Source organism: Chrysochloris asiatica, unplaced genomic scaffold (assembly GCF_000296735.1).
Source record: "Chrysochloris asiatica unplaced genomic scaffold, ChrAsi1.0 scaffold00323, whole genome shotgun sequence".
NCBI classification, from domain to species: Eukaryota; Metazoa; Chordata; class Mammalia; order Afrosoricida; family Chrysochloridae; genus Chrysochloris; species Chrysochloris asiatica.
Genome location: NW_006408841.1, coordinates 1,884,137 through 1,909,284, shown reverse-complemented (window position 1 = coordinate 1,909,284; position 25,148 = coordinate 1,884,137). Strand labels below are relative to the sequence as shown.

The window sequence follows — 25,148 nt, the reverse complement described above, 5'->3', positions numbered from 1 at the left end:
CATTCAGACTCATAGTGACCCTGTGTAGAGTTTCCTAGGAGTGGCTAATGGGTTCGAACTGGTGACCTTGTGGTTAGCATTCCAGTTCTTATCGTACAGTGCCATACCCTAATCACCATTTTTATCAATCCTTGTTTACTATTTCTCCACAGCATGTATCACCATCAAACATATAATGTAATTTATTTATTTTTGTTATTATCGTTTAATTGAGGAGTCCTAGGGTGGCATAGTGGGATAAAGCACTGGATCACAAGGTTGATTTGAACCCTAAGGTGGGTAGTTCAAACTAACCAGCTACTCCTTGGAAACCCCATACAGGGTTGCTAGTTGTCTGAACCAACTTGAAAACACCTACAACAAACATTGTTTAATTATTTGTCTTACCAGTATGGTAAGAATCTTTGGTCCACTATTTAATCCCCAGTATCATGAAGGATGATACCTTGCACATACAGTAGTCACTCAGTAGGTACTTAATTGTTGAGTAAATGAAAGAAAATAATTCATGTAGATGCACTAAGAATTATAAAGTGGAATTACAGAATGCTCTGGGAACAGCATACAGGAAAATGTATTATACAAATTACATAACCAAACATTTATTGAAGGATATTCCATTTATTTAAAATATCAATAGTATAAATAATTTTCTAATGAAACCATGCATAGAGAGCTCTTTACATCAAAAAGTTCATGGGAAGATACCATTATCTTTGAACTCAAATTTTCCACATATATTTTAAAGCCCCTTGTATGCCCAAGAGGTAATTACTAGGTAAGTTGAGTTTCAGTCAACTTAGCAATAAATAGCAAGACAAAAATAATACATTTTAAATATCTAACTAGGAAATTTAACTATCTTAAAACTGACTAAAATTTGTAAAGGTACTAATTTCATAGGCAAATATATTGTTTTAATCTGTTTTACTTTGAAAACTAGTTGGTTCAAAATGTTTTTCACTTATTTCTTGATCATTTTTACTTCTCCTTTCGTGAATTGTTCTTTTTCACTATTATTTTTATAAAAATCAATTCCAAGTGCTTTTACTTATCAAATATTTTGAAAGTTTATTTAATACATCATTATTACTCTTACACATTTCTTGTGTTTATTTGCATTCAAAACATTACACCAATGTTTTTAATGTTCACATAGATAATCAATATTTTGGAGTCCATGTGTGGCACTCTGGGTCAGTGTGCTAGACTGCAAGGTCAGTGGTTCAAGCTCGCCAGCCACTCCCTGGAAACCCTATACAGGTTCACTATGAGTTGAGCCGACTTGAAGGCATTTAACAACAACAAAAATCAGTATTTTTTGTTGATTTTTATTTTTGCCGTGTTTCAATTAGTATAGAAGATGCCCTATCACACTAAAGATAAAATTCACCCATAGTTTCTTGAAATTACTATATTTTTTGACACAACTAAATTTAACTTAAAAATCAAAACTAAATCCATCATTGATTAGTCAGTTATTACAAGGAGCAAAACCTATGGAACAAAGTATAACAGTGCTCAGGAGGATTCTAAGGTTTTAATCTCTAAGGAAACAGACTATCATATCTTTCTTCCCCTGAGTGGCTGGTGGGTTTCAACTTCAGACCTTTAAGCAAAAAGCTGAACACGTAATCTCTGTACCACCAATGTTGGGAACCAAAAGGCTTACAGGCCTCACTAAGCTTTAAGGCTGGGTCTAACAAGACAGTGTCTGCTTATCAACACAGCAGGGAAGGTAGCTTTCCCAAGGTCGCCTGATTCACAGTAAAGGACAGACTTGTAACTATGCAAAACAGCAATGACTTGCAGAACCACCCTATATATACCCTGAGATTGCAAATAAACTTTGTCACTAACAATCAGCTGTGTCCCTTGTCTGTTTGTTAATCCTCGCCTCTCCTTTGAGAAACCTGCGCAGTGATCTGAGCAGGCCTCGGACCCCGAAACACCAAGGCTCCTAAAATTTAACTTCAAGTCAGCTGAAATAGAAAGGAGTTCCACTTTCTCCTTCTGTCTTTTATTCCTTCAGAGTAATGGGTCTTATGTTGAATGTGCTCAACTAGTACATTTCTTCGGTTAACAATGAAACAGCTCCTCAATGTGGATCAACTAACTTCAGAAGTAAGCAGTTCCTGGCAAGGGCAGATGAGGAGGTAGCTATGGGTTCTTCCAGTCAGACTTTCTGGCTAAGCAGGTAGATATGAAAGCAATGGTTTAAGGCCAAAATTCCATCTCAATCCATATATTCTCCTCTTGCTTTGATGAACAAATATTCTTAAAAAATGTAAAGCCATGTGTTCATCCTAAGATCTGTTATTTGCCAGATGACAAGGATCTTTACAGTAGAAAAAATTCTGAACTACCATATGAATTTCTTGGATATTGTCATCACATTAACAAAATCCCCCCTTTTTTTTACTAGACCAACACTGCACTGGAAAAATGACAGTAGAATTTTTTTTTTTTTTTAAGTTTTTATTGTGAATTGAGTTATAGTTTACATAGGAGATCATCAGTTTTACACTAATATTTACATTGCATTGCAGTGACTACAGTCTTCTCCGTGGTCATTCAACAGTATTTGTTTCTATTCTGTTGATTTTTGTTTCTTTTTTTTTTTTTTTTTTGAGGGGAGGAGGTGTACACAAAAACACTCAAGAATATAAAATCATTCAAACAACCAAAGGGCACATTCTGCAAGCCTGCCTCCTGACTGCCAGCACTCAGAATTTCTCTTTCCATGAGTCTAGCGTTCTCAACTGCTCTATTTCTCCATGTCCTCATCTCAGGTGTCACTGCTTCTAGGGATAGGGTCCCACATTTCACTCATGCTCTTCTCCTTTGATGGTCCTAGCGTCCTATGTTCCTGGACTGCAAGATTAACTAGTCCCCCCTTTTTGCTACAAAAAATATATTTTTATAATTGTGACAGTCACAATTAATCATGATTAGCAATTATTCACTATTGAATCATAAGAATCTTATCCCCACCTCCTTTCATCAGACCCATATAGACAAGATGAAAACTATTCAGTAGGGATTCTCTCTTACCCCATTCACTCTTAAACTAAACTACCTTTTGAAAACTTGCAAGCCAGTCACCCCACCCCACCCCACCCCAAGGTAGCCAATATCTAAGTTACTCATCCCTATCAACCCTGTTTACAGGGGGGATAGGATTGATACTTGTTGTGAAGACACATAAAATTTTTATTTCTTATGACAAAGAAATTCTGTTATTCTTTTCATTTTTAATCACTAATTTACCGTAAGTAATTTAACACATTAGTTTTCAAAAACATTTTAATATGATGTGTTTCATGCATTACCATGACATGAATTTTGACATATTTTGTTAAGCTTTCTATAATTAAGACTTTGAAGGCTTTTGCTTCTGTTTTTATTTTTTGCCTAAATTTCTTTTTTAAAAAAATACCATTTTAAAAACTAGAGATAGATCTTGATTTGAAGTCAGCAGATATGGACCTGAATTCTGTCGTCACAACCTTAAAATCCTGGGGCATCACTATTTAAATTACTTGACCCTCATATACTTAATGGATTCCTGATGTGGCGCTGTGGGTTAATGTGCCAGACTGCAGAGCCATTTGAACTGCACGGTCAGTGGTTCAAGCTCACTAGCAGCTCCTTGGAAACCCTATAGAGGATCGCTATGGGTCAGAATCGACACAATAGCATTTAACAACAACAACAACAACAACAATATAGTTAAGAACCAATACTGTACATCATTTAAGTTGTTGTTGTTGTAAAGTGTCGTTGAGTGGATTCTGACCCATAGCAACCCTTTATAGGGTTTCTGAGGAGCAGCTGGTGAGCTTAAACCACAAACCTTGCAGTTCAAACAGCTCTGCAGTCTGGCACATTAACTCACAGTGCCACACCAGGACTCCATTAAGTATATAAGGGAACATGTAACTTTTAAAATTCTTGTGTTTGTGACTCTTCACACAGATATGTGTCAATCTTCCTAGTGTCCTTCATTGCATCTCTGTGTTAAACATACCACAAAGAGGTAGATTTGCAGTAGCAGAATTGCCACCTACTTCTCTTTGCAGTCTTCTTTAATATGACAGTTTTGTCCTGCTTATCTAAAGTCTTTGGCTCATTCCATGGTGGACATGCTTAGTTGGTTGACTAAGCTGTGGACTGATGGAAGAAGATGGTAATGCAAGTTTCCTTGTTAAGCTGTTGTTGCTGTTAAGTGCCGTCGAGTCAGTTCTGACTCATATCGACCGTGTATAGGGTTTCCAAGGAGCAGCTGTGTGTTTGATCCACCAACCTTGCAGTCCAAGCTGACCTTGAGGTTCTATCCAACCTTGCAATCAAGTGTTTATCCTAAAGTGCCACACCAATATCCCCTACTATACCATATACCTCTGCCAACAGGGACCCATGTCTATTTTGAGCACTGATGCCTAACACAGAATCTGTTGCAACATAAGTGTTTGACTATTTCTTATTTAATGAAAGAAGTGAAGAAGGAAATAAGGAGTTTTATTACATTGGGCATCTTTGACCTTATTTTCCTGGTTTCTTCATATCATAGACTGATACACAGGTAATTGAGTGAGACACTAAGCTCTAATTGTTAAAAAGCATTGTTGTTGTTGTTGTCAGGTGCCATCAAGTCGGAACCTACTCATAGTGACCCCTTGCACAGCAGAACGAAATAATGTCTGATCCTGGGCCAACCTCACTACCGCTGCCACACTTGACGCCATCAATGATGCCACCTGACTGATCCATCTCGTTGGGGGACTTCCTCTTTTTCTCTGACCCTCCACCTTACCAAGCATGACAGCCTTCTCCAGCAACTGTTCTCTCCAGACAATGTGTTATGGACAGTTAATTATTACACTAACATTAACTGTTACTATAATTTCCTCAAGAACTAGAAAAACAAATAATGACTTCTACTAATGAAATCAGTCCCTGAAGCCCCAGTATTCACAGACTGGTATTCTATAGTCTACATTCACCATTTGAAATTTTTATTTCATACATAAAATATTTATCAAGTGCATACTCCTCTAGGAAAAACATTACTTACAGGGAGGTTGGGGAGGATGTAAATCAGAAGGGAAAAAGGGAATACATATTTGTTTTTTTTATGATAAATATTCATGCAATTTTCTGCAAAAATAGAAATTATAAATTTGATTTCCTTTCAGACTACAGAGCAATGCCTCTATCACTGAGGGCCATGCCATATGCCAAGTGAAACTGACAAAGTGCTGTTCAAGGAAATGATGAAGATTATCTTGGCAGCATTAAGATAATAATGCCAGGCTTCTTGAATTGCTCTCTTGCACCACTCTCTGTTAAAAAATGAAGGCTTTGGCTCTAACTGTTTTGCACAGATGCTGTATCTCTGAATAGCTCAATGCCAACCCAGTGATGCTATTAGCTAAGGAAAAGAAAAACAGAAAGAAAATAAAGTGTCACAATTAGAAAACAAACACCTGTCATGGCAGAAGCATTATTAAAATATTGCCAACAGTCTTAGTCCAAATCCAAGGTTCTGAATTAGCCAGCAAAGAAACAATTTCCCATATTGGCTGGCATACTATATCCTGTTTACTAAGGGGACATAGGTTTGTTATTGTACAATGAAGGTAAAGAAGAGAATGCCTGTAAATAAATTTCTGGGAAAATTCCATTATCTTTTAATTCAATTTTCAACAACCTTTTTTAATCCCCTGTGCACAGGAGCGCACTTACGGTATCTCTTAGTACTACCACGCCCTATGGTTAAAGTCAATGGAAAAGTGCAACAACCCAATTTAGGCCACAGTACTAATGGCCTGGACCCTCCAGGGATGAAAGTTTGGGTTACTCCACTAGGCAAAGAACCCCAACCAGCTGAGGTGCTTTCTATGGGTAAAGGGAATGCAGAATAGATGGTGGAAGACGGTCATTCTAAGTGCCAGATATGATCACTCAAATGGTTGCAGAAACAAGGACTACAACTGTGACCAGTATTTATTTCTTGTTTCTTTCTATATGTACGTGTGAATATGTATGAATATCTAATGCTGTATCTTTGCTTTCGTCCTTCCCTTATCCAATTAGTTATTATACAAGATGTAAAAAGGACTAGTACGTTTTAAGATGTATGCAAGTTAATTGCATCATGTAAGGCACTAGCATAACTTTATCATGTTTTTATTTGGAAATTCTGCATGGATTAAGGGGATATTTATAGGTGCCAAGTTGACAAGAGGTAGATTGTGATAGTTAACATTATGTGTCATCTTTTCTAGGCTTGTGATGATCAGTGGTTTGGCAGACATTGGCTTGATGGTGCTTCCATAATGTAATATAATGTAATTATCGGATGTCAGCTGATATGATCAGTGGAAAAAGGAATTTCCTATTGCGTGTGGCCTGTCTCCAATAAATAAATGAATGTTTTGGCATGGCTTTCTCTCTCAACCTTGCACTCTTCTCATCACTTAACCTCTGGTTCTTTGCACATAGCCTGTAGAAGTCTTCAGCCTGCCAATCCACCTGCAGATTCTGAATTCACCAGCTCTTGTAACCTCATAAATCAACAGAGGCCTTTAGCCTAATGTCTGACCTACAGATTTTAATTAGTTATCTCCTGCTACTAAGTAAGCCAGCCTGCTTCTTGACCCACAGTTTTGAGACTTAACAGTACCCATAGCTGTGTGAGCCATTTTCTTGAAATAAATCTCTCTATATACACACATATAAACAGACACACACACACACACATATGTATGTATGACTCAAGGAGATCTGGTAGCATAGTGTTTACAAATCGGGCTGCTAATCTCAAGGTCAGCAGTTTGAAGCTACCAGCTGTTCCTTGGGAGAAAGATGAGGCTTTCTGCTCCCATAAAGATTTACAGCCTCAGAAACCCTGTGCAGGGTCACTATGAGTCGGAACCGACTCCACATCACAGCACAGCCACAACATATATGACTCACTGGTTTTGCTCTAGAAAACTAGGCTATGGCTATATATATATATATATATTTTTTTTTAATGATCATTATAAATCAATGACTGAGACAATAACAAGAATCAAAATAAGGAAGACCAAATATTAGGGACTGTTTTTTTTATGGTATGGCAAAGGCTGGCTAGAAAGCAACTTGATGCATCATATTCAACTATATGAAGTTGGGAAGACGAGAATCTTGAGCCAATAGTCAGACATCAGATTTGTAAACACCCTTTCTGTTTATGTTTATCTAAAAATACAGCTGAGGAATTAGTCTTAGCAAAACTCCTAAAAATTCCCTTCTTTAACAAGGATACTTACAGAGACAGAACACACTACCTCACTCCTTACCTATAGTTTGTAATTAATAGAAAAGTTTTCACTTGTTGACATAGTAGCTCTTGATTGGTAACCTCTATAATTTGATCTACAGTCTTTTTTTTTCTGTCAATGTTTCAACTAGTATGCATCAAAGACTATGTGCTAGGAACAGTGACCTGCATAAAGTAATAAATAGCATTACTAAGTCACATAAGGCAATAGAAAACACATACATCAGAGCGACTTTCTTCCTCCATTTGTGAATGCCTGTAGACTTAAGCATTCCTAGAAATAATTTTCTTGACCCCTTTCAGAGGGAGGAGCAAAAATTGGCTCAATGTACTGTTACTCACTGGAGTTCTGGTGTGGTGCTATAGGATAAGGCTCTGGGCTTGAACTACAATGTCCATGGTTCAAATTCACCAGCTGCTTCTTGGAAACGCTATACAGGGTCACTATGAATCTGAAACAACTGACAACACTTAACTGCTGTTATTCACTAGTGAGTCCTGGTGTGGTTCTGTGTGTTAATACTCTGGACTATAAAGCCAGTTTGATTCGTAAAGTCAGCTGTACAAACTTACCAGCAGCCACTCAGGCTACCCAAGCTGCTGCGCGGAAACCCTACACAGGGTCACTATGGATTGGAACCTTCTCGATGGCACTTAACAACAACAGTATTATTCAGTACATGCACTCTCATTCTATAGATGTTTGCTACAAGGATCTGTGATCATGGTGTACAAAAAGTCATCAAAATCTCAACTTCACTGTCAATTCTACTTTTGTATACCAGTGAGGATGTTTAATTATTCAACAGGACTAGTGCAAGAAGGCAAAAAAGGGCTGACGTTGTCTACAGATTTTCTTCTAATAACAAGAATCTCCTGTTTGTGTTTCTTAAATATATTTTTCATTATAACTATTGATTTCCCCCATATGTTTAAGTGAGTACATTTGTAAAGAAATACAAACACCTTTGCAGAAAGCTGGTAAAAATAAAAGGCCTGGAAAATACCATATTTGAGAAAAAGAGTTGGAATGAGAACATACATTGAGACAGGTGACCGTACTAAATGAAATTTTCATTTGTCTCTCACAGTTTTCAGCTCCTGCACATCCATGCTGCAATGTATGTGTTCATTAAGCATGAAATAGAGAGACAACTGGTGTCTTAAATTCTCTATGCTTGACTAATGAGTTGTTGTAAGGGTATTTAAGAGTGTTTTAGTCATACTTTGGTTGGGCTTCTTTTAAGAGGTAACATACAACTATTTTCCCCATTATCCAAAGTGAGTTATAGACTTCCGTTTTCCTTAAAGTCACTATTCAGCAAACTTTATCAACAGACAAAGTCTTTGAACTTGAGGGACACACAAGTCAAAATCTTAGATTTGTCTTATGGTGTCTGGATATTCATAAGTATTTCTGTATACAACAGGTCATCCTATCCTCATGTATTGCTTATTTGTACCACAACACATGGCTTTACATTTTTATTCTTATCAAAGACCATATTAATTCAGCAGCTAATCCAGCTGAATTAACTTTACATTTTTATTCTTTTTTTTTTTTTTTTGTACCTACTCTAGTAGCATAGTGGCTACGAATTGGGCTGCTAACCTCAAGGTCGGCAGTTTGAAAGTACCAGCTGTTCCACAGGAGAAACATGAGGCTTTCTGCTCCTGTAAAGATTTACAGCCTTGGAAACTCTGTGCAGGGTCACTATGGGTGGGAACCGACTCCATGGTACTTAACAACAACAAAAACAACTCTAGAACATCTTTGCCATTCATCATTACATTGCTTTATTAGTATGTAAATCATGATTTAAAATGTATAGTTACTGGTGGTGGTTATGGGCCATGGAGTCAGTTCCCAACTTGTAGAAACCTTGTATAGGGTCTCTGAGGCTGTAAACCTTTATGGGAGCAGAAAACCTCATCTTTCTCCTGCAGAACAGCTGGTAGTTTTGAACTGCTGACCTCAAAGTTAGCAGCCCGCCTTATAACCCCTACACTACCAGAACTCCTTTTATATTTAATAATGCTGTGTTAAATGGAACAATCATAAGCATGACACAGGACTAGGCAGTGTTTGATTCTATTGTATATAAGGTCATGAACCAATTCAAAGACATCTAACAAAAACAGTAATTGAAATTTTTGTTAAACTTTGTAGGACATACAAAAGTGGGCTTCAGAAGTCCATGAAAAATGGAATAAAAACATAATGGAATTTCCCCACAACCATTTTGAAGCCCTCTTGGGCTCTTCTAGATACATTCAATATTTAACAATAAACTTATCAAGTTATTTTAGTGATTGTGCATTTTTCACATATTATTTCATTTGGCTGGATCCTCACAAGATCTGTAATATAGAATACTCACTTTACTCAAGGTGAATTTCTTACAAGCACATGTACAGACCTGCAACCACAGAGTTCTTCTGACTCAATTTAATGGCTTCTCCTTTTAACTTTCTCTCAATCCACTGATTGGCACAGAAACTGCCAATTCAGTTCCCTAGCTATAAAATTTGGATTGACATAAATTATGTTTCATGTTGACAAGAATTACAATTAGTTCACTGTCAGCAGAATTGAAACACAGTTAATCACACAAGGAGAAAGTTTCCTTTTCAGAAATCCTTACAAGTCATCCATCAGGCCAATACAAGCTTTCTAGAATTTAAACCTTTTGGAGTTAGAATTCCTTTACATTCCCAGCCATATCACTGCAAAATCAAAATAAACTTTTCTAGATATAAGTCAGCAGTCAATTTCCACATGAGAGATCAAAGAATGGTGGGAGATACTTGCTCTTACACAGGATTTAATGTTTTTCTTTAACTGTTTCCCAAAATATTAGCTTTTCAACTTATCTCACAGCATACCAAAATAAGGTTATATATACTAAGGCTCAGGACTAATAGTTATCTACAAAGAGCATGAAGTGACTATATTGATCAGATCTATTTAAACAGAGATTGTTTCTTTAAATAACAATGTACTTTTTATTCAAAATATTTTACACCTTCTCACATCATGTTATATTCAAATATTTTTCCTGTACTGTTCTTAGCTAAGATATTTAATATTTCAATGTACATTTTCATATTAATATTTTGCAAAGCCATTTGAACTGAAAGGTCAGTGGTTCAAGCTCACCAGTTGTTCCTCAGAAACCCTATACAGAGTTGCTATGGGTCAGAACTGACTCGATGGCACTTCACAACTACAATCTTGCATAAAGGAAATCCAAGAATTTGAGATAATATGATAATTTGATTAAAATACATTCCCAGTGAGGGTTAGCAATACAAGCATTGCAAAGTAGACATGGGTATTTTCATGAAGAGAATCATGAAATTCTGATAACATTCCCACCGTCATCCACCACTGAAATGGTGACAGCTTCTCAATAGGCAATGGGATAAGCCATTCAGAATATGTTTCTTTTGCTTCTGCATTTCATTGATATAAGCTAATCACTGATGTCTCTTGGTTCGGTAACTTTCCACATGTGGTTTGGTGCTGCATGATTTGTGAGTCTCCCATTTAAATAATAATAAAGTAGATCTATTAGATGGGATTTGACTCCATTTCTATTGAAAGGAGGTTGCAGATGTTCCAGGTTTCTAACATCAGAATCCAGCTTCCTATCTATAGCAGTAGACACGCTTAGTGCACACTGAAGGGCAAGAGAAGAATCATTTTCCAAAGAGTGAATTAAGCCTTTTTTTTTTTTTAATCTTCAGCAGTTTTTCCTGAAATTTTAGTTTCCCTTATACAGTTTTGTGATGCTACTATTGTCCATGAGCATCATCAAAAGAGAGAAAGACTACAGAAACCTCTCTATGTCATGCCCAATGTTCTCTCTCATCCATCTGACTGCAGATGGGCATCCATCTGACTGCAGATAGGTAGACTATCCTGTTAGTCTACCCTCCAATGAATACCACCTACCCTCCCTTAGCATCCAAATGAGACTTGGACCTTCATCAGATGACAGAGGGGATGAGACATGCTGAATTCTCCCAGAGTTCTGAACCTTGAGGAAACGTGCTCAGGTAAGACAGAATACTAAGACAGACACAGTATGCCCAGGGTCCAGACAGCTACAATTCAAAGCTAACTTTGGATAGCTCTGTTTTGGTTATCGGAATCATAGTAAAGGAAAGGTTAGTATAAATTAGCATGCAGAGGTTTTTAAAATTAATTTCTATACATAAATGCCTTTGATCACACTTTTATATGTTTCCAAAAGTGATCATTAAAATATTGTCATCCTTGAAAGTCATTTGTATATCAGAGCATAGGTTTATGTGTGCATGTTCATCCTTGAAAGTCATGTGTATATCAGAGCATAGGTTTATGTGTGCATGTGTGATTGTATGTTTCCAAAAACGATCATTAAAATATTGCCATCCTTTTAAGTCAGGTGTGTATCAGAGTATGGGTTTATGTATGCATGTGATTTTAAGAGAGCAAGAAGAAAGGATGAGAAGAAAGAAAGAGAAAGAGGAGGCAGGAAGGAAACAAGGAGATATTTAACCCCCACCATATTCTTAGGTAGGAACGCTCTAGAGGGGAGAAGGTTCTTTATAGTACATAGAGCTTGATATTTAGGTTACTCAAGTGAGGGAGTAGGAGGCAGAGAAAACAGAAATTTTCTGCATATCTGGAACTCTGATATGGAGCTCCTGAAGGCAATTATAGAGGGAAATATCTTGACCCAGAAATAATGAGAGATCAGAAAGAAAGAAGTCCAGGTAAAGAAAAACCCATATGAGTGTGACTCATGAAGTAAAATCGCAAAAATGTCCATGAGTACAGGAGCTGGTGACAGAGAGGACAAAAGATTATCAAGTGAAAAATGTGCAGAAATTTTGGGGAGAGCTTTCAAATTTCATAGACTTTGCACTCAGAAGAACAACATCAATTTAACTAGACTCCAGGGAGTAAATGAGAATCCAGCTGTAGCAACTGGGTAATGCACTATTGTAAAACCTTGACACATGAACACATACTCAAAACAGGAAAGAAAAAAGAAAACAACCAAAACTTAGACTGAAAAGTACACAAAGAATTCTCTCAAGATACAAATAGAGGAAACGACCACCTTTAGATTAGAATCAGATAATCTTGACCCAAAGTCTGTATTCCATCTTCACAACTGCCCCAGATGTTGACACGCATGAGGCCGCCTGGATTGTCTCTGCTCAGACAGCCCAGTCCAGACTTCTCAGCTTTAGTCATTGGGAGAAGAAGGCTGAGAGATAATCCCACTTATGAACACAATCTGGGTACATCATCCCTCCACCTTCTTAAAACAGCCACATACTGTCCAAAGGTCAGTTATCCCAGACACCTTCCACTACAGAGGCCACAACAATTCCTCTAATGAAGAACAAGTTCAATTATTAATCCAAACACCAAAATACCCAGGTGGGCCAAATTTCCATTAGAAATGACTGTGATCATTTTCAGTAGAATAAATATTCACAATGCTAAAACAAAAACAATATTGCTAATCAGATGATATTCAATAAAATTAAAGCCCATTTTTGAAATCATTGTTTACAACACCAATTAAAATGTTCCCAAATGCATCTTTTTAACCACCAAACTGACTACTCACAGGAAGAAAAAAATCTGTTGACTGCATTTAAACTCATTGTAGTTTGGGTTGGAAAAACTCAAGGCAGAGGAGAGTGCCTCTCAGCACTTGGTGGCATGCACTAGTATACATGTATGTAAAGTTTAAATAAGTCTTGTTTCTTACAATAGCTCTGTTCTTCTCCTCAGCAATCCCCATGCTACCAGCATTAAATCATGAATTATATGGACCACCTACATTGTGCTGGTGAGAGCAACAGAGAAAATGTACCTGTCCTTACCTGTGAGCTATCTGCACAGGTGTCTACAATGCAAACCCACTGTAATACATGGCCTTCCCAAACCAACTCACTGCTGTTAAACCAATTCGGAGTCACAGAGACCCTATAGGGCTGAGTAGAACTGCCCTATAGGGTTTCCCAGGTTATAAATCTATTATCTAATCATATTTTCCTTCCATTTGAGGATCTGGTGGGTTAGAACCATTGACCTGCAGCAAAGAGCTTACATTGCCAGGGCTTCTTAAGTGGATTTGGAGAGAAATATAAGCAACTATCACCATTTATTTATATACCAGTTGGGCACCAGATACAGGGTCAACAGTACATTTGCCTTTCACAACCAGTAATGTCACCATACATATTCAACCTGTATGCTGAACAAATAGTACGAGAAGCTGGGTTCTATGAAGAAAAACGTGGTATCAGGATTGGTGGAAGACTCATTATCAACCTGCAATATGCAGATGATACAACCTTGCTTGCTGAAAGTGAAGAGGACTTAAACATTTACTGATGAAGATTAAGGAACACAGCCTTCAGTATGGATTGCATCTCAATGTCAAGAAAAAAAAAAATCCTCACCACTGGACCAATAAACAACATTCTTATCAACAGAGAAAAGATTGAAGTTGTCAAGGACTTCATTCTTCTTGGATCAACTATCAACATTCGCGGAAGCAGCAGTCAAGAGATCAGACAATGTATTGCATTAGGCAAATCTGCTGCACAGGAACTTTTTAAAGTGTTGAAGAGCAAAAATGTCAGCTTGAGAACTAAGGTGCGCCTGATCCAATCCATGGCATTTTCAATAACATCATATGGATACGAAAGCTGGATGGTGAATAAGAAAGATCATAGAAGAATTGATGCCTTTGAGTTGTGGTGTTGGAGGAGAATACTAAAAGTTCCATGGACTGCCAAAAGAACCAATAGATCTGTTTTGGAAGAAGTGTAGCCAAAGTGCTCCTTGGAGGCCAGGATGGCTAAACCTCATGTCTCATACTTTGGACATATTGTCAGGAGGGAACAGTCGCTGGAGAAGGATGTCATGCTGGGTAAGGTGGAGGGTCAGAGAAAAGGGGGAAGACCCCCAATGAGATGGATCGGCTAGGTGGCATCATTGTTGGCATTAAATGTGACGGCAGTAGTGTGGTTGGCCCAGGATCGGACATTGTTTCGTTCTGCTGTGCATGGGATCGCTATGAGTTGGTTCTGACTCGATGGCACCTGACAACAATGTCTGTATTATTATTTCCATTAAAGGAAAACACAGAGGAATGTCAACTCTTCAACATGGAGGCAAAGGTCGATAAACTGGAACTTATGTTCCAGAAAGCTGATTCTGATCTGTATTGCATTCTGTACAGGCTGAAATATGAAATCAAGAACAATCATCCTGATTCAGCTGGCGAGAAAGATCCAGTTACACTCTTGGAGGAACTGTCAGTGATAAAGTCTCAATATAAGATTTTACATACATGCTTTAAACCAGTTTCTGTTGAACAGAAAGAGATGAAAGGCCACATTAGTGTTACTTTGATTAAGACTCTGACCATGATACAGGAACTGCAAAAGCTAACAGACCTGGAGCTATTACCACTGACTGAAGAAGAGAAAACTGCAGAAAAGCAATTAAAGTCTCATGTGCCAGACTTGTGAAGAAATGCATTTACCAAAGGGACCTCTAATGGAGAAGAGATCAATATCAAAGAAATTTAGGAAGATGTCTTAAACTTGCTGACTGGAGGTGGGGGAGGCCTGTGAGGTTTAGGGTGGCTGACAGGAAGGATAGTGATGCCTTTCACAAGAGGGAACTATAAGAAGAAAAGCAGATATTATATGAATAAAGTTCAACAAATGGATAGAAGAGGAATAAAGGGATTTACAATGCACATTCCCACTCAGTATAGTAATTTTAGGCAAGAAAATCTCTTTTGATTATTTTTCCTCTGTTTTCTGTTTGTATAATTGGGATGTATAATGTAGATATACTGGTCTATTGTAAAGGATGATTTTTGTACTACCAGTCAAAATGCATTCAGAAGTAAAGGATAGATGCAATATTTATATCATAGATTATCATATAGATGTATATGTGTTTCATTTCTAAAAATGTTGATTGAAGATGTGGTTGCATTATTGGTGAGATTCCTAACACTAAGTAAGATCTCTGGTCTCTACAAAACCTAACTAATATAATGAGCTTACTTCTCTGAAAAAAAAGGAAAACACAAAAAGAAAACCAAAGTGATTTAGAACAGTATCAAGGAGCTAGGAAATGACAGAGATAGGTTTGTCTGTACCCAATATCCACATTACACCTGTCTCTGCATTCTTATAAGTTTCTATTTTATTGTGATAATTTTATGATAAGCACTGGGCTGTGAACCTCAAGGTCCAGTGTTGGATTCTGTCATTGGTTTGAGGGAAAAATAGGAGGTTTTCTGCTCTTGCAAAGATTTAAAGCCTCAGAAACCCTAGACAGGTTCACTAAGGGTCAGAACCAACTCAACAGACTTAGTAACAATTATATATACAATAAAACATTTGTCACTTCAAAATTCTGACACGTACAATTCAGTGGCATAAATTATATTCTTTGTATTCTCCAAACATCACCAGTATCTGTCTCCAACTTTCCCACTATCCTTAAACAATGACCTTGTAATCGACACATTTGCCTATTCTAGGTATTTCACATAAATGGGATAATATAATATTTATGCACTATACTAAGCTTCAACATATATAAATGAGATGCTTTGGGAAGGAGTTCCCATTTTGACAGTGGCAGAGATAGCCAGGTAGGAAAGGCTCCATGGGAGAGGGATTAGAAACCCAGAGAAGATGTGCTCACAGAACACCACCAGATTCTGGATTTAGCATAATGTCCATGGTGTCAGTTTCCTGCACATGCAAGAGGAAAAATTATGATATAAAGGAAAATACTGTGAGTTAGGAATCTCTCAAGATAGGACTCCCCTTGCAGCCACCCCAGCTAGGCAGAGTTCAGAGGGTGGGCTACAGCCAGACAGGAAAAGGAAACCGGTACTAAAAGTGGTGCAGTAACATTTACAAGAGGAGGTACAGGGGATTCTACACAATTTTTTCCTCCTCTTCCCTGTTATGCCTTCTTTGCCCAGCCTGGACACTTTCAGGCAGGTGGGTGTACACCCCCCCTCAAAAAAAAAGCCAAGCATTGACCCCACAGTTTTCCCACAGCACAGAAAGAGCTTGGTGGCTGCTTTTTATGTCACCCTCGGGGTCGCAGCCCTATAATTAACTTGTGCGAGACCCTTTACCCAGGACTATCTAGCAAGAAAAAAGCAGGCCCATCAAGCCTGACAAACAAACCATATGAGCAATCTGTAAAACCCCAACATCAAAGGACACAACTATCTCAAGAATTACGCTGTGCACATGCAGATACCTAACTGACCTTCAGAACAAAAATAGAAGACAATCTTTCTCCCATTAACTGTGCATCTCTATGGTGATGACTAGACGAGGGGCCTGAGTGAGTGGACACCCCCACCCATTGCTGGAGGTTTCTATGTTGTACACAAACTGGCTGTGTAGCAAGGTGACTGGACAGTTGCCCGCAGTTTTAATTTAGTTTCAAAGTGGTGGTTTTTGTCTCTGCTTTTATACGGCTACTGCTTTCGGTCCTTTTGATCACACATTTTCCCAGGAGGTGGGAGCTTTTTCTCCCTTCATTACCCAAGAAGAGACAGCCAATCATGGCCATATAGCCAAGCTACAAGCATGACCCATAATATCCCATCATTGAGACAAGAGCCAATAACAGCTGCCAATAACATCACATGTGAAAAGGGAAGCCTATCTCCTGATCATATCCACCAGGAGACACCCAGTAAGCATAATAACACATCAACAAACATCCATTTAAGCATTAAAAAACCCACATAACTACTGGAAATGACAAACAAAAAACTACAAAAGATCTCAAAACATGTCCAAAAACAGTAAAGAGTAACTGAGATAAATGAGCTGGAAACAGACAAATGTTCCCCAGAAAAGAAAAAGCAGGTTTTGGATTTGCCTGAGAAGGAATCTAGAAGAATGATATGGAAACAAATTGAAATGCTCCGAAAGGGGTGGAGGAAAACAGGGAAGAAGTCAGGAAAGTACTACAAGAGCAATCAAACAAGATTGATAGCATTGGAAACAATTCAAAACCTGCATAAAGAGGTCCAGATGATTAATAATAAAATATTAGAAATGTACAATACACTGAAAGGGAAAAGAAGCAGAATTGAAGAGATGGAAGCCAGAACTAGCGAGTTGGAAGGCAAATCTCTCGATATTGCTAAGATAGAGGACCAAGCTGAAAAAAAGGATTAAAAAAAAAAAAATCTAGAGAGTCTATGATTAGTGCTGGATAACATGAAGAGGAACAACTTAAGAGTTATTGGCATTCCAGAACAGGAAGAATCAGGAGTAGTCCACAGAGGAGATAGTTCAAGAGATTCTGGAAGAAAATTTCCCTAACACCTTGAAAGATGAGAAGATAAACATTCAAGAAGCTGAAGATATCCCAGGAAGTATAGATTCTAAAAGAAAGTCAATAAGACATATAATAATCAAGCTTTTCAAAATCAAAGACAAGGAGAGAATCCTAAAATCAGCCAGGGAGAAAAGAAGTGTTACTTAGAAAGGCAAACAAATCAGATTAAGCTCTGACTTCTCAGTACAAAACACGCAGGCAAGAAGGCAATGGGGAGACATATACAAACCCCTAAAGAAAAAAAAATTGCCAACCAAGAACCATCTATCCAGCAAAACTTACCAATCAAATACGATGGTGCTATCAAAGCGTTCAAAAATAAACAGAATCTAAGAGATTTTGTCAAAACCAATCCACCACTTCAAAACATCCTAAAGGGAGTTCTTTGGATTGAAAACCAACAAGAACAGACACCAACCAGAGATTGACAGGCGAGGCAACACCACCTGAAACTCATTCAACAGATAGCAGAGTTCAGAACAGAACAAAACTACAACAACGAATTCAAAGGAGGTGGGAGGTCAACTGAAGATCAAAATCATATCAATGCCAAAGAAGGGATAATTGTAGGAACAGAGATCCAGGTGGTGAAGATGTCAGGTAGATTATAGGATACGATAGATTCTCTTAAATGGAGAGAAAAGTTAATAGACTATAAGGTAACCCCTAAGAAAGATAATACTTCATAATTTACCATAAAAATGAACTTCCAATCAGAACAAGCAAACATGAAAACTAAGGAACCGACAAGAAATAGCACAGAAAAACAAACTCAGCACAAGAAGGCATGCAGAACAAAGGAACAAACAAACAACACTACCAAAAAATTAATATAATGGCAGCAATTAATTCATACCTATCGATAATTACATTGAATGTCAATGAATTGAATGCACCAGTGAAGAAATAGAGATTGGATAAGAAAACAAGACCCTTCAGTGTGATGCCTGCAAAAGACACCTTACACACAAAGAGAAAAACAGACTAAAAGTTAAAGGATGGAAAAAAATATCACAAGCTAACTGCAACAATAAACAACCAGGAGTAGCAAATCTGATCTCTGATAAAGTAAACTTAAAGACAAAAACAAGCATAAGAAATAAAGAAGGACACTATGTCATGATCTAGTGGTCAATTGAGCAAGATGACATAGCTATAATAAATATCTATGCTCCCAATGAAAATCACCATGATATATAAAGCAAACCTTACTATAATTGAAGAAAGAAATAGATAAATCTACAATTTTAGTAGGAGATTTTAATACTCCACTTTCAAAAAGGGACAGAACAACCAGAAATAAGTTCGGCAAAGTTACAGAGGAACTAAACAGCACAATCAACCAACTTGACCTCACACACGTGTACAGAGTATTCAACCCAACAACAGCAGAATACACTTTCTCCTCCAGTGCACATGGAACATTCTCCAGAATTGACCATGTGTTAGGTCACAAACCAAGCCTCCATAAATTTACAAACATCAAAATACTACAGAGCATCTTTTCAGACACAATACTATAAAACAAGAAATCAACAATAAGAAGACTAAGACAATTTAATCAAATGAATGGAAACTGAACAACGCCCTGTTGAAAAGTGACTGGGTAAATTAAATTAATGGTGAATTCATAAAGTTCCTAGAAACAAAAAAGAATGAAAACACAACATATCAAAATCTTTGGGACATGGCAAAAGCAGTGTTGAGAGGACAATTTATTGTGATAAATGCACACATCCAAAAAGAAGAAAGAACCAAAATTAACACATTAACACAGCATCTACTACAATTAGAAACAGAAAAACAAAGGGAATCTAAAGTCACCAAAAGAAATAAGATAATAAGATAAGAGCAGAAAAAAATGAGATGGAAAACAGAAAAACTATAGAAAGAATCAACAGGACTAGAAGCTGGTTCTTTGAAAGGATTAATAAAATCAACAAATTATTTGCAACCTAACAAAAGAAAAGAGAGAAAAGACACAAATAACTGGTATTAGAAATGAAATGGGCTATGTCACAATGGAACCAAATGAAATAAAAAGGATAATAACAGAATACTATGAAGAGTTATACTCCAACAAATTTGAAAACAGATGAGATGGATACATTTTTAGAAAAACTCGACCCACTAAAACTTACAAAGAGTGAAGCAGGAAACTTGAAAAGACCCATAACAAAAGAAGACGTTTGTCAGGCCAACAAAAGCTGCCAACCAAAAGAAGTCCAGGCCCAGACGGCTTCTTCACTGGTGAGTTCTACCAAACATTCAAGGAAAAACTGTCACCAATTCTATTCAAATTATTCCAGAATATAGAAGGATGGAAAACTTCCAAATACTTTTTATGAAGCAAGCTTAACTCTCATACCAAAACAAGGAAGGACATCACTAAGAAAGAAAAGTACAGAACAATATCCCTCATGAACATAGAAGAAAAAGGGAAAGAACCACATGATTATATCAATTGATACAGAAAAGGCATTTGACAAAATCCAACATCCATTCCTGATAAAAACACTCAACAAAGTAGGAATTGAAGGGAAATTCCTCAACATAATCAAGAGCATATATACAAAACAAACCGCCTACATTACTCTCAATGGAGAGAAAAATGAAAGCCTTCCCTCTGAACATAAATCAGGAGTCTTGTCACTCCTTTTTAATATTGTTTTGGAAGTGTTAGCCATAGTTATATGGCAAGATAGGGAAATTAAAGACATCCAAATTGACAAAGAGGAAATGAAACTCTCTCTATCTGCCGACGATATGATCCTATACATAGAAAACCCCAAACACTCAGTAAAAAAGCTATTAGACCTCATTGGAAGATTCATCAATCAAAGTGGCAGGGTATAAGATCAACAAAAATCAGTTGGATTCTTCTATAGTAACAATGACAGCACTGGAAAAGACATTAGGAAAGAAATACCATTTATAATTGCCGCCCAAAGGATGACATATTTAGAAATAAAAGTAACCAGGGAAACAAAGGACCTTTTCAAAGGGAATTACAAAACACTACTACAAAAGACTTACAAAAGTGGAAGAACATACTGTGTTTCTGGATAGGAAGACTCAACTTTGAAAATACGGCAATACTACCCTTATCATTTAGTTTGTGTCTAGACAAATAATAACTCAGCTGGTGTGAGTTGAGAGGGGTGAAGCCAGAGGTGGGGAAGGGGTGGGCAAGTATCCTGGGCTTCTAATGTGCACCACCCTCCCCCAACCCATTAAGCATGAAGAACTTGGGGGCCAGGTGGAGTTATCCGACCCTGTAAATTCTTGTTGGGTAGGACTCAAAGCAATCCTTTAAGAACCCAGAGCAATTTACACATACAATGCAATCCCAATCCAGATTCCAGAGACATTCTTCAAAGAGATGGAGAAAACAATTACAACAAGTTGGAAGCCTCTCACTCCCCAATTCAATTTCAAAATCTACTACATGGCTACAGTGTTCAAAACAGCCTGGTAATGGTACAATGAATTGATTGTACATTGAATTGATCAATGGAACAGAATTGAAAATCCAGAAATTAACCCATCCACATATATCCAACTAATTTTTGACCAAGGAGAGGAAATAGTTTATTTAACAGATGGTGCTGGCATAACTGGAAAGTGATATGTAAAAGACTGAAACAATACCTCATGCCCTATACAAAAACCAACTCAGCATGGATTAAAGACCTAAATGTGAAATCCAAAATTATGAAAGTAAACAATGAAAAAATAGGGACAATTTTGAGGGCTCTAATACAGGGAGTACACAGACTACCAAACATTTTGAAAAGTACACAAGCAAAAGTAGACAAAATAGATGTGTGGGACATACTAAAAATTAAAAACTTTTGTGCATTAAAGACTTCACCAAAGCAGTAAAAAGGGAACCCACAGAGTGAGAAAAAAATCTTTGGAATGACACATCAGACAAGGGATTCATTGCTAAAATATATGGAAATTACAACACCTCTTCACAACTGCTTTGTCAGTTTGACATACTGTGGTGGCTTGTGAGCTGCTGTGATTCTGAAAGCTATGCCACTGGTATTTAAATACCAGCAGGATCACCCATAGTGGACAGGCTTTACATGAACTTCCAGATGAAGACAGGCTAGAAAGAAGGAGTGACAAAGTACTTCTGAAATTTTAGTCACTAAAAACCTTATGAATAGCAGAGAAACAATGTCAGATATAGTGCCGGAAAATGAGTCCCTCAGGTTGGAAGTCACCCAAAATGCAACTGGGGAAGAACTGTCTCCTCAAAGTAGAGTTGACCATGATGACACAAATGGAGTGAAGCCCGGGGGAGAAAAGCCCATAGGACTTCATTTGCTGATGGGGCACAACTCAAAATGAAGAGAAACAGCTATAAACATCCATTGAAAATTGAAACATAGAATGTATGAAGTATGAATCTGGGAAAGTTGGAAGTTGTCAAAAATGAAATGGAATGCATAAACATCAATATCTTAGGCATTAGTGAGCTGAAGTGAACTGGTATTGGCCATTTTGAATTTGACAACCACATGGTTTACTATGCTGGTAAAGACAAATTGAAGAAGAAAGGTGTTTAATTCATCATCAAAAAGAACATATCCAGGACTTCCGGCGCTTCCCTGACTGGGCAGCACAGGTATGCAGGCTCCGGAGAAAGGGTGAGTGGTATCGCACAGGGGAGGCCCCTGCCTGGTAGACAGACAGCCTTTGGGCAAACATAAGACTTTATCCTTCAACATTATGAACTTGTTTTTTTGAAGGATCAAACTGCTGGGCAGTTTTGGGCACTTTGAGCTTCCGCACACCTGCACTTGGCTCCTGCTCTGGGGACTGCGCCCGCCCACTGTAGAGCTTGAGAGGACCCATTCGGAGGGCAGGAGCTCCCAGAGAGCGAGCGGGCCACAGGAACTAACACGGTCCTTTGCGGGGGGCGGGGGGACCCTCATTGCCACGGGAGGTGTTATCGGTGTGGATATCGGGCGGGGCGGGTGCCCACAGTGCAGGGAGAAAGAGAGGAATTTTATTGATGTCATCAGACACGGATGTCATCTGCCTGCAGCCACTAACCCCGCCTTCCACCCCCTCTGCCTAGGCTAGCCCTCTGCCCAGCCTCTGAGATTCAGGCCCGCCCATCAATGCACAAGCCAGCCCAAGCTGAAATGCCTTGAGTTGGTTTTTACCACCAGTAACAAATCAGTCCTGCTGTGGCTCTGTGGGTTAATACGCCAGACAGCAAAGCCTTTTGAACTGTAAGGTCGGTGGATCGAGCTCACCAGCTGCCCCTTGAAAACCCTATACAGAGTCTTTTTTTTTTCTTTCTCCTTTCTTCTGTGTGTGACTAGAGACTGCCTTATTCAATCTTGTTTTTTTCTGGTGCTGAATACTTTTTTTTTTTCCATCAATTTTTGTTGTTGTTGTTTGTCTTGCTTTGTTTTTCTCTCATTATCGCTTTTGTTTTTTATTTTGATTTTGGTTTTATTTTCTACCCGACTGGTGTTGTTTGGCTGTCACATAGCCTATCTTCTGATATCGGAGCACTCTTTGTCTCCCTACATTACACGAAAAGAGACAGCAACTGCTGCCAAATAGCCAAGCTGCAATAACACTTTATAAAACACCAAAACCCAGGCAAGAACCAATACCAGCTGCCATATACCAAGTAAGCAGGCAAGACCAGTGAAAGTTACTCTCAATTAAGCAATAAGAAGAGTGACAAGGGAAGACCACATCCTGACTACATCTTCCTGGAAGCAATCCGAAAACATAAAAAAAAATAACCAAAATACATACTCAATTAAGTATTAGGGCCACAGGTTAACATCAAACATGTCCAAGAAGCAAAAGAAGATGACCATATCAGCACATGTCCAGAAAAAAGATAAAATATCTGAGACAAATGATCCAGAAGCAGATCTGGGCTCCATGCTGGAAGGAGGGCAGGCCTTGGAGATGCCTGAGAAAGAATTCAGAAAAATGATTATAAAATGTCTCAGAACACTTTACAATGACTTTGAGAAAAATAAGAAGTCAGGAAAGTGCTACAGGAACAATCAAACAAGTTAAATACAGCATTGGTAACAATCCAAAACCTACAGAAAGAGGTCCAAACGATCAATAACAAAATATCAGAAATAGGAACCACACTGAAAGGGCAGAGGAGTAGAGTAGATGAAATGGAAGGAAGAATCAGTGAGCTGGAAAACAAGTCTCTCAATACCACTAAGATAGAAGGACAAACACAAAAAAGGATAAAAAATTTGGAGGAAGGTCTAAGATTCATGTTTGACAATATGAAGAGGAATAACCTAAGAATTATTGGCATTCCAGAACAAGAAGAACTACACAAATCCACAGAGGAAATAGTCGAAGAACTACTGGAAGAAAATTTCTCTAACATCCTCAAAACCGAAAAGATAAACATACAAGAAGCCCAACGATGTCCAGCAAGAGTGGACCCCAAAAGAAAATCACCAAGACTTATCATAGTCAAGCTCTCCAAACTCAAAGACAAGAAGATGCTCCTGAAAGCAGCAAGAGAAAATAGAAGGGTCACACACAAAGGCAAGCAAGTCAGACTAAGCTCAGATCTCTCAGCAGGAACCATGCAAGCGAGAAGGAAATGGGGAGACATATATAAAATCCTGCAAGAAAAAAATTGCCAACCAAGAATACTTTATCCAGCAAGGCTATCAATCAAATATGATGGTGTAATCAAAACATTCCAGGATAAACAGAAACTATGGGACTTCACCAAAGCCAAACCTGTGCTACAAAACATCCTAAGGGGAGTTCTGTGGACTGAGAAACAACAAGAACAGACAACAACCAGAGATTGACATACGTGGCAGCACCTCTCTGAATTAAGTCAACAGAAAGAAGAATTATTAACAAAACAAAACTATAAGAACAAACTCAGAGACCCTGGGAGGACAGTCTATGTACAAAACAAGTACAATGCAAAAGAAGGTGAACACATAGGAACAGAGATCCAGACAGTGAGGTCAGGTCAATCATAGGATAAAATAGACTGCACTAAATGGACAGAAAATTCAATGGACTATGAGGCAACCTCAAAGAAAATTAACACTTCACAACATATCAAGAGAATGAGAATCGAAGAAGACTATGAAAACATTAAAACTATGAGGAAAGTCACAAGAAAGAACACAAAAATCACGAATTCAACAGAGAAAAACAGAACAAAGAAGCAGCAACACCACACAAAAAAAATTTTTAAATTCAATGACAGCATCTAATCAATACCTATCGATAATTACACTGAACATAAATGGATTGAATGCACCTGTTAAGAGACGGAGGGTGGCAGAATGGATAAGAAAACAAGATCCTTCAATATGCTGTCTGCAAGAGACGCATCTCACACACAGAGACAAA

The 25,148-nt window shown here is 37.9% G+C and overlaps 1 protein-coding gene across 1 annotated transcript; it reads left to right on the top strand.

Moving 5' to 3' along the window:
* The first annotated feature begins 14,515 nt into the window (after positions 1-14,515).
* On the top strand, positions 14,516-14,881 carry LOC102822544 (spindle and kinetochore-associated protein 2-like). The gene has a single exon (XM_006875360.1). It carries the CDS (start codon positions 14,516-14,518, stop codon positions 14,879-14,881), a length of 366 nt encoding a protein of 121 aa, XP_006875422.1.
* Positions 14,882-25,148: the final 10,267 nt, after the last annotated feature.